The sequence below is a fragment of the Pollicipes pollicipes genome, unplaced genomic scaffold (assembly GCF_011947565.3).
Source record: "Pollicipes pollicipes isolate AB1234 unplaced genomic scaffold, Ppol_2.1 Scaffold_4219;HRSCAF=4965_pilon_pilon_pilon, whole genome shotgun sequence".
Lineage (NCBI taxonomy): Eukaryota > Metazoa > Arthropoda > Thecostraca > Pollicipedomorpha > Pollicipedidae > Pollicipes > Pollicipes pollicipes.
In genome coordinates this window covers 33,448,847-33,467,771 of record NW_023596448.1, presented here as the reverse complement: position 1 = coordinate 33,467,771, position 18,925 = coordinate 33,448,847, and the positions used below count along the sequence as shown (strand labels likewise).

At 53.9% G+C, this 18,925-nt stretch overlaps 1 protein-coding gene across 4 annotated transcripts; it reads right to left on the bottom strand.

Annotated features, from left to right (window-relative positions):
* Window positions 1-1,154: 1,154 nt before the first annotated feature.
* Window positions 1,155-10,245, bottom strand: LOC119095950 (Golgi to ER traffic protein 4 homolog). 4 transcript variants are annotated; one of them, XM_037218811.1, is made up of 8 exons: window positions 7,734-7,818; window positions 6,427-6,567; window positions 5,768-5,941; window positions 4,998-5,140; window positions 4,141-4,279; window positions 3,425-3,568; window positions 2,600-2,742; window positions 1,155-2,023 (listed from the first exon to the last, which is right to left on the bottom strand). In XM_037218811.1, exons 2-8 carry the CDS (start codon window positions 6,537-6,539, stop codon window positions 1,887-1,889), a joined length of 993 nt encoding a protein of 330 aa, XP_037074706.1. In that variant the 5' UTR covers window positions 6,540-6,567; window positions 7,734-7,818; the 3' UTR covers window positions 1,155-1,886. The 4 variants fall into 4 exon arrangements, with proteins under 4 accessions (XP_037074706.1, XP_037074707.1, XP_037074705.1 ...); XM_037218812.1 differs by having other exon boundaries at window positions 7,724-7,799; XM_037218810.1 differs by lacking the exon at window positions 7,734-7,818 and adding an exon at window positions 10,026-10,245 and having other exon boundaries at window positions 1,156-2,023.
* Between the last annotated feature and the right edge of the window lie 8,680 nt (window positions 10,246-18,925).

Sequence of the window (18,925 nt, the reverse complement as noted above, 5' to 3'; positions counted from 1 at the left end):
CACCCTGGTTCAGTTCGTGTCGATTCTGATGAGTCGAAAGAACAACCTAAATAATCAAATATCATACCGTCCATCATGAATCCGAGCTATCCCCAGCCACGTTTCTAAAAGCGCCTGCGCTTACCCATGATGTGTATTGTCGCAACAAGACAAACACTTCGAAGCAATGTCAATCCTCACGAGTTAATGAAGCATCCCTGGATTTGGTCCCGACTACGCTGCTAGTGCTCTTATGCTGTAGATTTACGTTGGCGAATATGTGTCGCGAACTGCAGTGGTGTGTGTGTGAGGGAATCAGTGCCTTATCGTAGCTGTAAAGCCTCAGCTTTCTGTAGCTCTGGCGTGCAATGGCAGTCTTTAAGCTGAACTCAGAACATCATATTATGTTGTGTTTCGCCGACATTCGCAGATAACGCCAGTCTTCTCCGAATGGTTGAAGCTCGTTTCGGTACAAGGTATACTCGCCTGCGTCACCAAAACGTCACCCAAACGCGGTGCATACGGCATTCACACCTCCTGGAATAAAATAACCCTTGAGATGTTTGATCGGCATCTGGACTGATTGCAAACCGGGGCGACATCATACGAACTCAACGACCCTCAATAAGCCTAGGCCCGGTTTTCCTGGAGAAGCTGTTGGCAGCGCAACCGTGTCTCGACTGCGTCGTTATCGCTCCATTGCTCGTTATAGCGAAGTGAAACAATACATGTTTATGTTTTGGCAGCGAGTTTTAAATCAGCCTAGACAGCAGTTTCATTTGGCAATCGGTGGCAGCACCAAAGCTGCCTGATTATCATATGATCAAAGCTTGAAAGAAATATTCTACGTCAGCTCCGTACCAAGACATCGTTCTTCTCGCTCTCAGTGCACGGGATTGCATTCGACATCGGCACCGCGGCCAGCGCTCCAGATCTATGCCCATCGTCTGATTCGCCCACGCTCGTAACGTGTTTGGTTAATGAAAAAAACACATAACATTGGACTTGCCTGGCAGTAGGTAAGCGACCCGAGACATTACATCTCTCAGTCCACATCGACCGCAGTTTTGAAGATACGACCATCTTGCATCGAATACCCAGGCCGACCACGACACAATACGGTAAGCATCCATTCCGAACACTCAGTAATGCCACACGTTAACCAGGTCATTAATTTATTGTATAAAGCATACCGGCGGCCAGCCACCACCCTGATCACAAATGTCCCCTCCGGCGGCCGCGTCATCGGGACCGGGGTGCCACCCTGCCACCTGGCGTTAATTGAAGCAAACTGGCGGCGACAGGTTCGCATCGGACCCCAGCCCGTGGCCGAGTACGCCGAACGGACCCCGCGCCGCGCCGACTAGAAACAAACCAACGCCGCCGGCGCGACGGCATTCAGTGCGGCGGGCCTCCGCCGAGCCGAGATTCACTGGGGCGGCGCCTCTCCGAGCCCTGGCCGAGCTCGTCGCCAGCCAGGGCCACCGGGAGCTCGGACGCCCTCCGGCGGCGCCGACCCCACCGGCCCGGCGGGCTGACCACCCTCGGCGTCCGTCTCCGCACCCGTCCCTCGCACCGGCGCACCAGCGAACACTTTTTGGCGTCAGTCTCCAGCTCCAGACCACTGGGTCTCAGTCCAGCGGGCGTCAGTCCAGCGGACCTCAGTCCACCGGGCGTCAGTCCAGCGGGCCTCAGTCAACCGGGCGTCAGTCCAGCGGGCCTCCGTCCAGTGAGCCTCCGGGTTCAGTCCACCGGGTTCCAGTCTAGCGGGCCTCAGTCCAGTGGGCGTCAATCAACCGGGCCTCAGTGCAGCGGGCCTCAGTCCACCGGGCCTCAGTCCAGCGGGCCTCAGCACATCAGCTGGCCGGGCGCCGTCGTCCGCCCCCGGCCGGGCGGCGCCGATCGCGTCAGTCCAGCTCGCCCGTGTCCATCTTGGCCACCTTGGGCACGGGCGACTTGGTGGAGGTGCCGGAGGCGGCGTCACCGTCCGAGTCCGAGTCATCGCCGCCCTCCAGGCCGGACATCAGCGACTGGATCAGGTTACCTGCCGACCGGGCACGTGCTGCCAGAGGCTGGGCCATCACCTCACACGCGGGCACACAGCACTAGCGGCCGGCATGGACGGCGATGGCGGCTGGGGCTCAGGACGGCGTGAGAGGGGTGGCCGCTGGTCAAGTAACAGAATGAAAAGCCACTGGTGCAGATAGACAATGCTCTGACAAACAGGGAGCATTGCAACAAACCGGCGGCAGGCTAGCAAGGACCAATGAGGTATGTAGACAAGTCACATTTCATAAAGTCACATTACCGGCCCTCCCGACACCTCCAGCGGCGGTCTCACTCGCTCGCTCGCTCGCTCCCTCACTCACTCACTCACTCACTCACTCACTCACTCACTCACTCACTCACTCACTCACTCACTCACTCACTCACTCACTCACTCACTCACTCACTCACTCACTCACTCACTCACTCACTCACTCACTCACTCACTCACTCACTCACTCACTCACTCACTCACTCACTCATTCATTCACTCACTCATTCATTCATTCACTCACTCACTCACTCATTCACTCACTCACTAGCCCGCCTCCCTCCCTCCTTCCCTCCCCCTTACCGAGCATGCCCTGTTGCCGCTGCGGCGGCTGTATGCTGAAGAAGACGAGCCCGACCCGCGCCTGCAGCTTGGCGAAGGTGGGGTCGCGCTCCAGGCTCGGCCGGTAGATGTCGCAGAGGGCGCGGAACTGGCCCGCCTCGCCGCTGCCGGCCAGAGCAGGCACGGTCAGACACACGCGTGGTCGGCACGGCACCCACCGGCCGGCCAGAGCGGGCACGGTCAGACACGCGTGGTCGGCACGGCACCCACCGGCCGCCCGAGCAGGCACGGTCAGACACACGCGTGGTCGGCACGGCACCCACCGGCTGCCTAACGGGCACGGTCAGACACACGCGTGGTCGGCACGGCACCCACCGGCCGCCCGAGCGGGCACGGTCAGACACACGCGTGGTCGGCACGGCACCCACCGGCCGGCCAGAGCGGGCACGGTCAGACACACGCGTGGTCGGCACGGCACCCACCGGCCGGCCAGAGCGGCCGGCGCCGGTGCGGCACCAAGAGCCAGTCTGTTCCCGAGCCGTCATGTGCGAGACGCAGACGCTCGGGCAGCTACACGTGCGCGGAGGCTCAAACCTGAGTGCTTGCGACAGACTGCGAGATCGTTCACGCACCGTTGCCGCTGTAAGGCGCCACGGGGGACCGGTTCGGACGTGTCCACGCGTGCGTTACCTGATGGCGTCTTACACGCACAACTGGCGCCACATAAAACCAACGCCGGTCCTCTCGACACGAAGCGCAGACCACAGCCATGACGGTCAACACAGACAAACGGGCTGAGCGCCTCTCCGGCCCCGGAATGACAGCCGGCCGCCGGGCCCGTCTCACCTCTCCACCGCCTTCAGCAGGTAGTGGAGGAAGTTGAAGAGGGGCAGCGTGAAGGGCGGCGCGTCGGCCTGCACCAGCGGGTGCCACTTGAGGTAGCCGGCGAAGCAGGCGGCCGCTGCGTGGCTGTTCTTCAGCGCCAGGTACCTGCCGGCAGCGGAACGCCGGTGATGGGTCTCCAGGGTCTCCCGGCGGTACGGCCATGGCGCTCCGTGTGTGGTGGTTGGCTGATGTTCCCCACGCGCGTTGCAGTGCGGCGATGATGTTAAACACATCAGCCGAAACTCCCTCTTGAAGATGACGATTATTGCTCAGTACAGCCGTGCAACCGCCGTCATCGTAATGTGCCTATACACCAGCTGAATAGCAGCAAATACAACGCAATGGCGGAGACGGTTCGGACTTGAGGACAACGCATATACCGCGAGATCAATCTCTGTACTTTAAGATGTAGCGGGGGAGTTCTGGTGCAGGCGATAGCACTGCGACTATAGTCTGCAGGTCACGTGCTCATCCGTAGGGCAGAGCAGAGCGCAATGACTACTCGTCACAGAGACCATCGTGGCAAGTGATAGCATCGTCAAAGACGTCTGGCAGTGCCACGGCTGCGGAAGGATCCGCACAATCAACAAACAAAGGCCACCGATGAGTTTATTATTCCACGTCGAACGGGCCGTGTCATGAGCGGACCGGTGTCATCTCGATGTGGCCGCACTCACTGTAGGACGGCCTGTGTGATGAACAGGTCGATCTCGTCGGCGGCGCCCCGCTGCGTGTGCAGGTCGACCAGGAGGCGCGCGCATGTCTGGCCGTCGTCAGAGCGTATCAGGTGGTAGCGCGCTCCGGCTAGGTCACCCTCTGCGGCAGTATAGCATCGGCCGACTCGGCGTCAGGGCAGTCTCACCAGGCGTGACGTCAGATGACGTCACCACTCTCATGGCCAAGTCATCCTCTACAGCAGTACAGCACCGACCGGCTCAACGTCAGGGCAGCCTCACCAAGCTTGACGTCAGATGACGTCACCTGTTTTGGCAAAATTGGGGCACGAGCGAAAGCACCGCACAGGAGACGCATGATTCTTTACGACTTTACCATACAAGAGGCATCTGGTGAACCATCGCCCGTGGGTCATAACATCGAAATCAGCAGCGAGGCAACTAGCGAATGTGCGAAAAACGACAGCGGCTAGTATCGAACACCGGGAAGCGGGAACACCAGAACTAGTCAACAAGCCATCGGGATTTCCAGATCGCCCAAGCCCTCCTCGCTTCTGTGCCTGGGCTAAAACGTGGCACCAGACAAGCCATCCTGCAACCACGAACTTACTTAGCAGCCGTCCGTTAATCCGTGGGGATAACCGGTCTCATCATTCGTGGAAGCTACGTCACACATGGCTTCCACGAAAAGCAAACTCCTGGGCTAACGCTCCCGCGCTCATGTCGCAATTCTTCTCTGTCACGATTCGGACGTCTCATATCCAGCACACCCACCCTGATGGCATTAACTGATCGCCTGCCGCCCACGCCGTGAGACTGCGCACGCACGCACGCACGGGTCGCGCCCCGCCTGCGCTGACCTTTCCAGAGCACCTTGCCGATGGCTTGGTGCAGGTCGGGGTGTCCGCCCTTGGCCGTCGGCCCCACCTCCTGCGACCAGCGCACGGCGCGGCCCAGGAACGACGGACGGTCGGCGGACTCGGCGTCGATGGCGGCGAACAGGCTGCAACGGCCGACACGCGGGTCAGGCGGCCTCGAGCGCGGCGCCGCCCTCGCTCCAGCGGCCGGCCTGCTGACCGCGCCGGCCGACCAGACACGTCGCAGCCGAGGGTGCCGGCCACACCGAAACATCGCTGTCAAAAGTACCAGGAGCAACCAAAAGCTGGGGAGAATTTGACCCATCCAGGAATGGGGACGGGGGGGGGGGGGAACGATGTGCAAAGCTCAGAGTCCGAAATGGCCAGCTAGAGATATCATTTCCACACGAAGCCTCGGATTTAGGCATACAGTACCATACAGGAAAACCCGCACGAAGTGCTGGGTCCCGGGTATGACGCCAACGCCGCGGTTCGCGTCCACCCCCACGCGACTTCCTGGGCGGCGGTACGCGTCATGAGGCAGCGCTCCAGCACACAGGGCCCCGCCTCGCCGTCCGTAAAGTGCTTGTGATCTGCATGGCGCAGCACCAGCGCGGCGAAAGGGTGGCAGCCGCGCGCCCGCGCCGCAGCCCGTGCGACAGGCCCCGCTGTGAAAAGCGCCGCGCCCGCCCCGTCGCGAGGCGTCCGCACACACAGCGGACTGGACCGCAGTCTGTCGCCGCGCGAGGGCACGACGTCTGGTGTCCGCGCACCTGGCCACGTTGGAGACGGTCTGGGCGTCGCAGAACGTCTCCGACTTGGCCAGCACGTCGATGTAGAGGGAGGCCAGGTCGGCGCCGCTCTCGGTCTGGCCCTTGGCCAGCAGCAGTCGCGCGCCGTCCAACAGGAGGGTCTTCAGCTCCGTCCACTTCTCCATCCCGGAGTACCTGCCACGATGTCAGGCGCCAGACTGGGTCAGTGTAGAAATGGCTCGCAAACAACTATGCACTGCCGTGAGCCAGCATGGCAAGCACTGCATTACAAGGTCTGTCTAAGTATGTCTTGTTACAGGTCATAAGCAGCCTAGGCTTAAAACAATTGCTCGTTGCTGATACACTATCCTAACCATGCCTTGCTGATTTCTCATTGCTTCTGAGTCATACTGATATGCAAGCAAATTGTGAATGCACTAATAGAAATATCCCATTGACATGGCTTATGGACTATTCTGATCATTTTAAATAAAGCCATAAAGCAAAGTGATTTCAGCCAATAGAGCATAATCATGCTCAATAAATCTGTTCAATCATTTGGTCGGCATTTTTGACTGTCATGATGACTGTGCTGACATGCAGCATGATACCAGTAGCTTCCAGTCACTAAAACTGTGATGCTTACTGCTATATAAACTGTTAACCCCTGCAGAGCTTACCTAAAGTACAGTGTCCTGTACATCTGGTGTGCCTCATAGTACTCTCCATTGTCCACTGATGTCCGCAGCTTGGCAAGGACCCTGTCAGCTCCCATGCCCTTTCTTGTTGCCATGGTTATCACACCAGATCACAAGAGCTGCCTGAAACAACATTGCTTATATGAGCAGGTTCAGACATTAGGACACAATATTTTGTAATGATGTGTTCACATGGAGAAAATGTGCAATCTGCATAGCTGCCTATAGTCTACATTAAAGACTGCTGCCCCCCTCAATGACATAGCAGTACAAACAATGTCGAGGTCAGATACTGTCAGGTTACTGTGAGGCAATAGTCAGTCCTGACCAGAACCTGAGGTTGGTTTAAGTAGCATTTATGTGCCAAAGCCTCCAAAGAATTGGGTAGCAGCTAGATAGATTAAGATTATGGGCTCAAAGTCCAGAAAAGCCTTACAAGTTACACTTGAGACTGATGCAGATATAGCCAACTAAGCTGGTGTGCACATTACACCACACAACGGCTAGCACAATCAGTCCATACAGTGGTGCCTGTCAAGGGCAGCGGCACATGCGCACTGACCAGCAAGCATGGGTATATTTGAAACTTTGCGAGCTCTTTGTTACAACAGTGGTCTAAGCTTCATCATTTTATTTCTGGGTGCCATCAATCATGACAAGCAAGCAATGAAAAAACATCTATTTCTAAGCAATATTCAGGGGAGCTGAAAATCATGTACTGTTGGGATCTGCAGAAGAAATGATCAAACATGTTATTTTGATCAAGCTGAAATTGGACCACACCATATCAGGGGCAAGTGATGTGAGTTTTCTACACAGTTGCTTTAAAACACATCTTTTTCCTGGGTTATTTGTGACTATTCTGCAAGCTTTTAAAATCCAAGTGTGTTCTAGAAAGATATTAAATCATACAGTTCTAATGGCCCACTACTTATTAGCACTAATTCATACAGCACATGGCCAAATGGTTACAATTAATTCATAGTGGATACTAGCAGCTTGAATTACACACATAGGCCAAACATCACAGCATTTTGCCAGTGGCATTCCTCCACATTATCTAGGTGTAGCATATTACGGCAGGTCCAAATTGATGTTCTAAATTCCTCGCACCATGCTCAACCAGTACAAATCACAGATATTACATCATGTATGTTGATCTGGCTCAATGCACATAGATATAATTTCATTGAGTGACTATCCGGAACATCCGTGTCATCGTACAGGCAACAATCAGTTACAACGGATACATACGACCAGAATTGAGCATAAAATGGACCAGAAACTACAAATAGAGCAGGTATTCCGTCTTCACTTCATCGCCGTCATAGCACAAAACTAGGCAAGCAACAATCACTCGCAATGATATCGGAAGCGTTCATGGCAATGTAAAACAACGACGAAATTGACGCGAGGAAGCGACGCATTGTGAAGGTTGTTCTGGTCGCCCTTACGGATTTGAAATGACGTCATTGCTCCAACCCCTGTGGCGCTTCATCGCAAGCCATCCAAAGAATCTGGCCACCACATTACGTTACAAAAGGAAATTGCGCCTTTACACATGAAAATTGTGCACATGTAAAGACATGTCAGACGTTGGCACGCATAGTTCATGGTAAGTAACTAGAATGACAAGACAATTTTACCGTACCCATCAAGTTCCTGTTGGTCCGGCAGATAAGGCGTCGGTGTTCTCCTGACTTGTTTCTGATTCAGGCAGGAGTTGTACTCCACTCCAATGAATACATTGTCTTCGTCAAGGTATCACGATTGCTTTGAAAATGCGCGAGACTCAAAGTCAATGTTGAGGCAATCGTGTCGGATGGGAAAGTGGAAGGGCCAGCGAAACTCAAATGTCAGCCTAGTATACTTACATATGCTTTCTGTCACACCTTGTTAGCTTATTAAATAAAACACTAGCTATGCCCAGGGACATAGGAACAGCTTAATACCACCGTCGAACTGGGTAGGCCCGTTTTCCCGTAGTTCGTTTTTCAGCCGAAACAAATCCGCGCATCACAATAAAACAAACCTGACCACCGACGAAAGCGGTCGGGCCATTACCCAATGGAACTTCTTCCTGCGTCCCAGGGAACGTAGCGCACAATTGTGCGTACAAAGTGTACATGGCTGTCGTCATGAAAGTGTAAATGAAAAGAAACACCAAGAAAATTGCTGAGGTTTTATTTATCCCATAGAGTACTTGAAGTTTACAACAAAAGAAAGGTGCTTTGTTCTGATAATAACATGCGCTCAATACATCAGAGAATTGTGAATGAACGACACTGGTTCGACGTTTAAACCACGTTAAACAATGTTAAACGATGCAAATGTAGCCAATAATTACTAAGATATAGTTCATGTTTGTTCAGATATCAGAACACAGGCAGGCTTCTGACTTCGAAACCGAATCCTAGACAATGTCACGAAGCCAAAGGTGAAGCCGAAGTCGGTGGCTTCAAAGCTTCGCACTGCGAGCCGAAGCTCATGGCTTCGCATTTTGAAAACGTAAAGCCGAATCCAAAGCCCGTGATTCGAACTTAAGGAACGAGAACCCAAACCCGAATATATTAGTTCCAAATCGGAAGGCCGCAGCCGACGCTGCATTGCGGATGCAGCGTTGTGATGCAAAACCAATTCCATTTTCGCGTCAGCTAAAACTCCATCACGTACATCGTAAGACTTCTGCGGAGTGATTGAGACAAGCTGCTGGCGTTATGGATGGGACAGATTGGGGGACTATCGCCACCGTCTCCTGCCCAAGTACATACACAATGTTTTCTGAAGTTAACCTCCGACCGTCGTCATGCCCTGAGGAGAATGCCCGGTTAGCTTTGGCTTTCAGCCATGTATGCGTCGCAGCCTTGAAAGTGTATGGTATTTGAGAGTGATAGGGATGAAGACCTTCACTTGCAGTCATGTCAGGTTACAGATACGTCGGTGCGTGCACAGTGAGACGGGGTACCATTTCCACTTGAAAAGCACATTTAAGGGAATGTTTCACAATTTCAAACATGGAGGCAAGGCATCAAATATGATTTGACCATCAAATGTGCTTACTTCTAACTGTTGGTACGCCTTTGAGTTTACAAGCTGTTCTATATAACAAAATTAAGGTGGCGAAATTCATGAATTCTGAACCAAAAATGGCCCGGTGTTGTGCTTTTTAAAGCAGTGTTTCATCGACTCAGCCTAGTTACAACTTTGTCGATATACAGCACACACCTACAACATACTTAGAGCGGCACGTTCAGCTCATACACGACAGATTGAGCCACAATTTGGAAATTAAGCACAAAACCCAGCTTGGATGTTTTCTGAATGGCACTTTCGGGGCATCGCATAATGTAACTGGGACTGAGAGCCCACATGACGTCATAGTAATCTGAAGGTCAGAACACAAACAATCTTCGTTGGTCAGTCAGCTGTGTGCTTGATGGCTGACCATCTACGCCTGACATAATTCGGGTGAATTAGAAGAAACATAACATACCGAAAGGCACGACCACGGCGGTACGTACGTTTAAATGGCACCCTCTCGTTCCATCGCTGAGCGGAGTTGGGCACTCGATGTCACCCACCTGTCCAAGCTCGTCGAAATAGTTGCTGACAAATTCGCCTAGTTATATTGCTTCCCTGAGAGGAATTCGGGGTCGCTCGCGCAGCACACTGGATGTACTGGTGACTTCTCATGCGCCACGCACACTCACTCGGCCCCCCTTGAACTACGCATCCACTTGCCAAGGACCATTCCACCTCAAAGTCCCACACCACTTGTTGCCCTCGCGCTTCTACGATTGCCCTGTGCCATAATGGTCAAGATGCCGATAAATACGAGAGATCGTGCTTCCGACAGCTGATTGCAGCTCATGACGTCACGGTGGCGTGCAACGAATCAAGGCTTGGCTGGTTGCTAAACATACATTTTCCCTCCATCTCAAAACCAATGCTAAGAGCAGGGGCGGGTCCAGGATTTCGTCAAGTGGGAAGCGGGTACGCAACCTTGTATCCCTCGTAGATTTTGAGGCCCTCCTAAAAATACACAATCGCATTACAAGAAGTAAGTTGTAAGAATTGTGCTATGTTTTTTATACGGGAGCCCATTTCACAGTGCACAACCCTTGAAAACTAGGCGTGCTACGCATACACAAACGTAGAGCTTATTAATTTTCTCCAGGTCACGGTGTCATTTTGAGGGTGTGTTTTTCTGAAAAAGCTGGCGAAGAAACTAAGATTGGTCGCTAAATACTATCAGAATCAAGTGCAGAGTTGATTTCCAGCTTATTTACGGCTAGTCGGCAGGTCGATGTGATCAGCTGATGGCTGATGACTAATGCAGATCCGCTTTATCTGATATGAGAGACCACACAATATCCTAGCACTCAAAATATATCAAAATGTGATGAACAAGTACATCAGGTGTCGCAAATTCAATAACCAACGAAAATCACACAGATCGACGTCGGCGGCATGCAAAATTATGCACAACTCCACGTAAAATTCATCGACGGATATCCAACTGCTGCTCCACGGCCAAGGCACCAAGGCCAACATGGTGGGCCCCTGCACGATGGAAGTTCCCCGGCAGGCTGGCATATAGATCCCGGCCAGAGCATGGTACCCTCTGAGCAAAGGGAAATTACCCAAGACCAGTGTACCCGCAGTAATACCCCTGTGCGATCAAGGGTGTCCGGGCAGGTTAACGGAAAGGGTCCCGATAGGAGTGAAGGGTCCTCCGAAAATGAGATCAAAAGAAAAGGGCCCAGATCAATGGAGAGGGCCTCTGGGAATCGAGTGGCTCGGTGCCTTACCCTGTACGGGCCCCAGGAACAGTGCAAGGCCCTCCGAGCAAGTGGAACGAACCCGAGACCAATATGAAGGGCCCTAAGCAACTGAGCGTTTCCCGCCACATGGGACTCATGACCCTGGACGTGGGCAAAAGCGTCTAGAGCCTGTCGGGCGAATGGGGAGAATCCACGGAGGACCCCTGATCAGTCAAGAGTGTCCGGGCATGGTATGGCCGCAGAGCATACCTGTCAAGGCCAAATAGCGAGCGCCTGATGCGACTCGAACCCACCCCGTCACCGGTGGATGAATCGGAAGCTAGGAGATTTGATCAACTGAGCCAGCGGGACGGACTTTGAAGAAGAAAGTGGGGCGATTCCGGAGAGAATCTCGCTTGTTGGCGTGTTTTGGTGGGTGGGTTACGTCCGGGGTGTCATTTCTTTTTTATATCTTTTTCGTATCTTTTACCTGGTCTGAGCATATAAGCAAATAAGGGAATGCTGGGCTAATGAAATGCAGCAAGTGTCTGGACTGCTGGTACACTAGGTACCTAAACACACCACCGTGGATATCATAGTCATATCGCATCACTATCACCATCACATTGGCTTCAAATCGGAAGGTATTCCTTTGACATACAAGAATTCAAACTCACCTATACTTTTATCTAATTTTGGCATCGAGCACGCAAATCAAGGTGGCCGAGTTCTGGGGAAATCGATATTTCGGTTAGGTCGCCTTTACTGGCTCAGCCCCCCCCCCCCCCTCTCCCCATCCAATTCAAGAAACGGTGGTTTTCTTGGTTGCGTTATTTGGATTCACGCCGTAGAGTGGGGCGATTCTTGTCAATGGCGCTGGCCAGGGTCACTCGAACCTCAAATAAACACCTGAGCCCAGCGGCGGCAGACCTCCCTTTAGGGAGGATGAGCAGTGCAGGGTGTTTTGTGCCGAAAATCACGCGCACATTTCCCCCGCCGTCGGCTCGCGCCCCTGCCTACGTCTGTAGTGTGCCCGCTGTGGCAGGTCGGTGCGGCCGCTTGTCCGGCCTCATCAAGATTCGATGTCACAGGTCGATCTAAGCTTATCTACTCGTGTTACCTTGCTGTGATGTACCCAGCCAACTACGCCGTCATGAGTTCGCTATGATTTGCAGCACCGTACGGCCCAGATGTACAAAACTTTAGATGAATATTCATATACACATATAATCAGTGAATGATGGCATCAAACCTGTGAGTTCAAACTCATCCGGGGCGGTCTGCAAAATTGCAGAACCTTGTCAGTGGGCGCGCTTCACCAGCCTCCGCCGGCAGATGGTGCCGGACGGACTGAAGCTGGCCGCCTGCCTGGTGAACGTCTCATGCGGCCGACAGCGGGCGCTTGTCGAGCGGGTGGCCGCCGCCGCCCTGCGCGTCACCCCCCAGCTGCAGCAGGGCCAGCCGCTAGAGCCCGGCGACGCTGCGGCCGCCCGGGACGTGCTGCGCGAGCACGGCCTGCGCGCCGCCGCCACCGTGCTCAGCATCTTCTCGGACGAGGACTACGATCGGACCGTGCTCACCGTGGCAGCGCCGACAGCCACGCTCGGTGGGGTTCGGCGGGCGCTGAGGCGGAAGAGAAGCGATATTTGTCTCATTTTTTTCGGTCGACCCATGTAACTGTTAGGTCATTAGTGCTGTCACCCCCCCCCCCGCCCCTCCCAAGACGACCGAGGACCCGTGGAAGCTTCTCGTAGTGGAAGCTCACCGCGGGTAGTTTGATCACGTTTAACGCCTTCAAACCACTCAGCCGCGTAATTTCCCCTGCATAATAGACAAATTAACTAGAAGACCACACGCACGCCTCTGTGTGTCCTTGTTACCAATTATTTCTAAGCCGACGTTTCCCTCGACGAATCCGCCAGACCCTGACTTCACAGAGCTCTCTTCCGCCGCCGCCAGGTGCGAGCGTGGTGGCGCTCTGCCAGTCTGCCTGTGGTCTGATTGACCTGTCCCTCCACCGCGGCAACCACCCGTGCCTGGGCGCCGTCGACCTCGTGCCTGTACATCCCCTGACAGCAAACACGACGCTGGACGAGTGCGGTGCCCTGGCCAGAGGTGAGCTCCGTCGGTGTCAGACCATGTCCGCGGCAGCGTCATATCGACGTTTGGATCGAAGGGTTTGCAGTTTGTGCGTGGATTGATTTTCCGCAGTCGTCTCAGTATATCTAAGAAGACATGTGCGTGTCTCTGCGACTGAAACATGTGTTAATCTGAGGATGTAAGCGGGTGTGGCCTGCATGGAAAACTAGGGCAATGATTCACACATCACATCGCTGAAATATTAATGTTGGTCCGGCTGGGCCCAGACGACCAGGTCACAAAGTCAATGAGGTTTCATTGAAGGTGTTTTCATTGCTTGGTGTTAGCGACTAATATACCCGAAAACGCTAATATTTCGGGTAGTTTTTGGTATCAGCGGATTCGACCAAACGACTGTCGTTTTCGAGGCCCAGTCTGGCCCGGTTCGGATCCAGCCTGATACATTCGGGACCGGCTTCGGAAATGTCTGCATGGGCGGGGCGGTTCCTGGCGCTCCTCTGGGTCAGACAGCGCTAAGATCGCCACTTGGTTTGTAGACGGCTCACATAATACACTGCAGCTGGTTCCGGTTCAAGAACGCTCTAGCTGCTGAGCGGCACATAATCCGCTGGACATATCGGCCGCAGCCTTAAATGTGCAACTGTTCGCTCTGTACTTCGTGAAACGCACGGTCTGATGGTCTGGTCTGGCGCAACGCCGGCCGGGCCCGGGTCTGCTCTCACTCGCGCAGTTTTTCTGGGGGTTTACTTTTGCCTTGTCAATAGGACGGGGATGGCACTACTGTGTGCATTACCGTGTTGTAACGCCGGATTACTGATTTTGTGTTCGAAATTGTTATTGTCGCGGAAAGCCGCATTATGCTGCGGTCGGTTTTGGTAAGGATATTGACCTTGAGAGATCGTGATGACCTGCTGTGCCGCTCAAGTCAGAAAATTTCTTACTTTTCAACTTCCTCTTTGACCTCAGCACGCCATCTTGCTCATAACGTCAGCATCTTATGATTGGCTGTATATTTTTGCGCATACTTAAGATATGACACCCTAGCGCGCCATTTGAATCCATTGCTCATCCGACCAGGCCTTATTTTGACTCACCCCGCCTGCCCCCCCCCCCCCCCCGTCTCCTCAGCGATCGGCCGTTACGTGACGTCGCGCGTGGAGGGCGCCGCTGGCTTTTGGTTCGGCGAGGCGGACCCGCTGCGCCGGAGTCTGCCGCTGCGCCGCCGCCAGCTGGGCTGGTTCGCGGGTCTTGCTGACCCCGCCCAGGTGGAGCTCGGCTCGCCCGGACCTCGGCTCGGCGTAACAGGTCAGGCGGGGCCGGAGCGCGGGCCTCCGAGGAGACTAGAGGGACGTGGGCGTCAGCGCAGGCCTCTGAGGAGGCTAGAAGGACGTGTAGGTCAGCGCAGGCCTCCGAGGAGGCTGGAGGGACGTGGGGGTCAGCGCAGGCCTCCGAGGAGGCTAGAGGGACGTGGGGGTCAGCGCAGGCCTCCGAGGAGACTAGAGGGACGTGGGGGTCAGTGCAGGCCTCCGAGGAGACTAGAGGGACGTGGGGGTCAGCGCAGGCCTCCGAGGAGACTAGAGGGACGTGGGGGTCAGCGCAGGCCTCCGAGGAGACTAGAGGGACGTGGGGGTCAGCGCAGGCCTCCGAGGAGACTAGAGGGACGTGGGGGTCAGCGCAGACCTCCGAGGAGGCTAGAGGGACGTGGGGGTCAGCGCGGGCCTCCGAGGAGGCTAGAGGGACGTGGGGGCCAGCGCGGGCCTCCGAGGAGGCTAGAGGGACGTGGGGGTCAGCGCAGGCCTCCGAGGAGGCTAGAGGGACGTGGGGGCCAGCGCCGGCCTTCGAGGAGGCTAGAGGGACGTGGGGGTCAGCGCAGGCCTCCGAGGAGGCTAGAGGGACGTGGGGGTCAGCGCAGGCCTCCGAGGAGACTAGAGGGACGTGGGGGCCAGCGCGGGCCTCCGAGGAGGCTAGAGGGACGTGGGGGTCAGCGCAGGCCTTCGAGGAGGCTAGAGGGACGTGGGGGCCAGCGCGGGCCTCCGAGGAGGCTAGAGGGACGTGGGGGTCAGGGTTCGTCTTCCAGTTGTATCTTCTGAAGTCAGCTTTGCGTAGCGCAGATTTAAGATCACAGCGTCACTTATTGATAATATCTTTGCTCGCTGCTATAGAAAATCAAGTGTTGTTTTTTATCCCGGTCTGATTACGTTCTGCGAGGACGTTTGAAAAACCGAGGAACATCATTGCCAGGTTTGACATAAGACGTGCATTGTGCGTGTGTTTTAAGGTTTCGGCGCCATCCCGTACATGACCAACTGCAACGTCACCCTGGACTCCGATGACCTGAAGCTGGGCCGATCCATCGCCCGGCAGATTCGAGGCAAAACGCCCGGCGGGTTGCCAGGTGCCTAGTGCCGCATCTGTGTCCTGCCAGAGTGCGGGTTTGTCGTGTACCTCAAAGCGGTGATAGCTCTCGTCTTTTGTTTGACCATGAAGTGGCATGGGGCAAAGGATGCCCCCTGTATCCCGAATAAGTTCCGATTCACGTGAAGACGTGAATAGGTTCACAAACAGTGACTGGCACGGGTCGTTTTATGTTTGGCTTGCTTTTGCGCATAAGCCTTTTCCAGACTCAGGCCTAATACAACGACTGTGCTGTGATGGATACTTGCCTTTGTATTTGCATGGCTCGTTCAATATCCCCATCAGTCATGACCGTGGCATACTAATCCGATAATACGTCGTGTTTGTGCATGACTGAATTGTACTGTTGCGTCTCCTGTGTCCTTTTAGGAATCCCATTCACGATTTACGTTTAAATCGACTGCGGTATTCTAACCGCATCATGGTTTAGTCTTGCATGTGCACGAGGATGTCCTGCCTTTGCTTGTATCTGCTTTGACATATTAAATCCACACTGGGAGGGCTTGTATGGCGCGGCACAAGCAGGCCTATAAAAAAGAGAGAGAGAGAGAGAGAGAGAGAGAGAGAGAGAGAGAGAGAGAGAGAGAGAGAGAGAGAGAGAGAGAGAGAGAGAGAGAGAGAGAGAGAGAGAGAGAGAGAGAGAGAGAGTGAGAGAGAGAAGGAAGACTGTAAAGTTTACCTTGAAGCTGTCTTGTTACCTTGAAGATAACGTAAAAAAACTAAGCTACTAGGCCCGAACACCTTCGGCAGCTGTTGACAATGTGTTTGACCGGAGCGTCGGAAAATCTCCCGTTCATGATAATTTAATAGCTGAAGTTAAAGTGATGCGAAGCTCGCGCACCAATTCACGAATTCCACTGCTTGAAAACGACCCGTCATGAATAATCAAGGTCGGAGGCTGTGATCTACAAACGCGGCGCATTTGCAGTGCTAATGGTTTCGGCAATAATCATGAAAGCGTTGCGAGAAACACAAATAAGTGAGAAGGAACTGATTACAACAGACATGATTACACGCAATTTGACTTCCTTGGCCCGATATATTACCATTTAAAGCACGGCATCTCGCATGTAAGATTGGTTTCGGAGAGAGTGACGTCAGTGGGGCACCGTCATTGGCACATCCACGAGTTGGGGATTTTTGAGACTGTTAATAATTTGCAGTCGCCACATTTGCCTCACTGTGCAGATGGTTCCACGCCTCCAACGGCTTTTGCTGCTGGAACCTGACACCAATTCTGAAAAATGTCGAAGGATGGGTGGGTTCTCGGCTTGCGCACGAGAGAACGTTGCTCTCCAAGTACGTCGACATACCCTGTTGCTGGTGCACGTTTTCTCCCGTGTCAAGGCGCTGGGTCTTTGTACTTTGAGTCGCAATCCGACCAATAGTCTTCGGCTGTTCCGCAATTTGAAATGTTACTTTTCCATCAACAGGATAGCGTGATGAAATCGTGATAATGCATCGTTGCAGAACAAAACTCTCAGACCAAACAACTCGCATGTAAACGTCCAGCAATGGATGCGGCACTTGTTCTGTTAACAAGTTGATATTGCTGAAAAACGCGTGTATCTGCAGCCATTGGCCGTAAAGAATCTGCTGCTAGGCAGCGGGGCGGCCGAACCACGCCGCCCAAGTCGAATATTTACAGCGTAGCCCAAATAAGGTTCGTTCCGCGTGCGGCCTCCCTCGCGATGGGCACAAGGATCATGCAACATCGTTTCACACAGCTCGCTTTCAGTTCATGCGTTTGCTGACCTCCCCACTCTCTACAAAGCCCGCTTTTTCCGGAGCGTCCCTGCTGACTGATGACCGCCGCCGCAGGTGTGCAGGCCATGGCCTTCTCGCACCAGGGCCGGGTGGAAGTGGCCTGCAATGTCGACATCCTGCCGGAGGCGGTCAGCGCCGACATGGTGCCGGTGCTGGGCGGTTTCTACACACCGCCCGAGGCGATCGAGCGTCACGTGACCGATCTGGCGCGGCCGGCGGGCGTCCGGCCGCTGGCCGGGTCAAAGATCATCGGTTTCACGCCCGAGGCGGCGGCGGAGGCGGCGTGGCGCGCGCTGAGGGAGGGGGACGGGGAGGCCTGGCGAGGCAGGGGCGACAGTTTGATGTAGATGTGGGCGACGCTGCGTGAATTGGAGGGCCGCTTTTCTGTATTTGTGATGATGTTTACCAGGGGCGTTAGTACAAACATTATGCTACCTGGCGGGGATGCAGCTTCTTGTTCAATAAGGGAGGCCGCAGCCTCGCGGATCGGTAGTCCGCCACCAGCTTTGAAGAGAGTGCGTTAAATTCGGGGAAAAGGGTTTGTGAACGTTGTGGGGTACATTGTGCCTCTTTACCTGGTTCAGGCCTCTCAACTAGTATGGCGAAACTACGCCCCTGACACGCAGTGATGCCAGCTAACACCAATTCATATCGTGTGAGTAATGTGAGGGCGTTTGTTTTTGGTAAGAGGCGACTTTCGCTTTTTTGCATAATTATGCTTAGAGACTGGTGTGGTTAACACGTAGGGCGACATTTGCGTACCTAGGTCGTAACAGTTGAAGGAATGCAGTGGCTCAGCTGTTACATAATTCTAAGAGGCATTATAAGGTGGCATTGTTGGCAAATGCGATGATAGGCCTTCTGTGGCTTGTGATAACCGGGGGTGTGGGGTCGCATCCAGTTGGAATGGCTCGATCCCCCTTCAAACCCGCAGCTCAGTCTTCCAGCTTTATAGGCACGACATCCGTCACCGTGCTCAAGAAAAGCTCCAACAATACAAGCGAAACAAAAGCCATGAAACACTGGATCGTTTTTCTCCAGGCAACCAAATGGATTGTCTGAATCCAATGGCAAAATTATATGTCAGATATCTAAAATCATTGATCAGGGATCAGGTCAGGGCCCTTCCAGCTGGTTTTGCGAAATTATATCCCTGGTAGGTACGCTATTTGATTTGCAGGATCAGAACTGTCCAATGCTGGGTTTTTTTCTGGAAAACCGATGTGATCATGCCTAAACAGGCTTCGCCATTTAAGGCTGTGTATGTATATGTGCCTGTCTATATCTACTCAGCAATGGGTTTCGCATAAAATAAAACGGGAAAGGAGAACCTTAAAAAACGTTGTTTGAGTAACATGGGATTTATTTAAGAGCATTGTTGCGGTAGCAGACCACGATGTGAGGATATTAGATGTTCTCGCAAGACACCTCGCTCA

What these genes read in the sequence shown, in the direction of transcription:
- LOC119095950 (XM_037218810.1), bottom strand. Translation starts at nt 6,539, where the DNA reads ATGGCAACAAGAAAGGGCATGGGAGCTGACAGGGTCCTTGCCAAGCTG. An exon ending in ACCGTCTCCAACGTGGCCAG is followed by an intron (nt 5,141 to 5,767) that starts GTGCGCGGACAC and finishes CGGCCGTTGCAG; the next exon opens with CCTGTTCGCCGCCATCGACG. An exon ending in GCGGCAACAGGGCATGCTCG is followed by an intron (nt 2,024 to 2,599) that starts GTAAGGGGGAGG and finishes CCCGGTCGGCAG; the next exon opens with GTAACCTGATCCAGTCGCTG.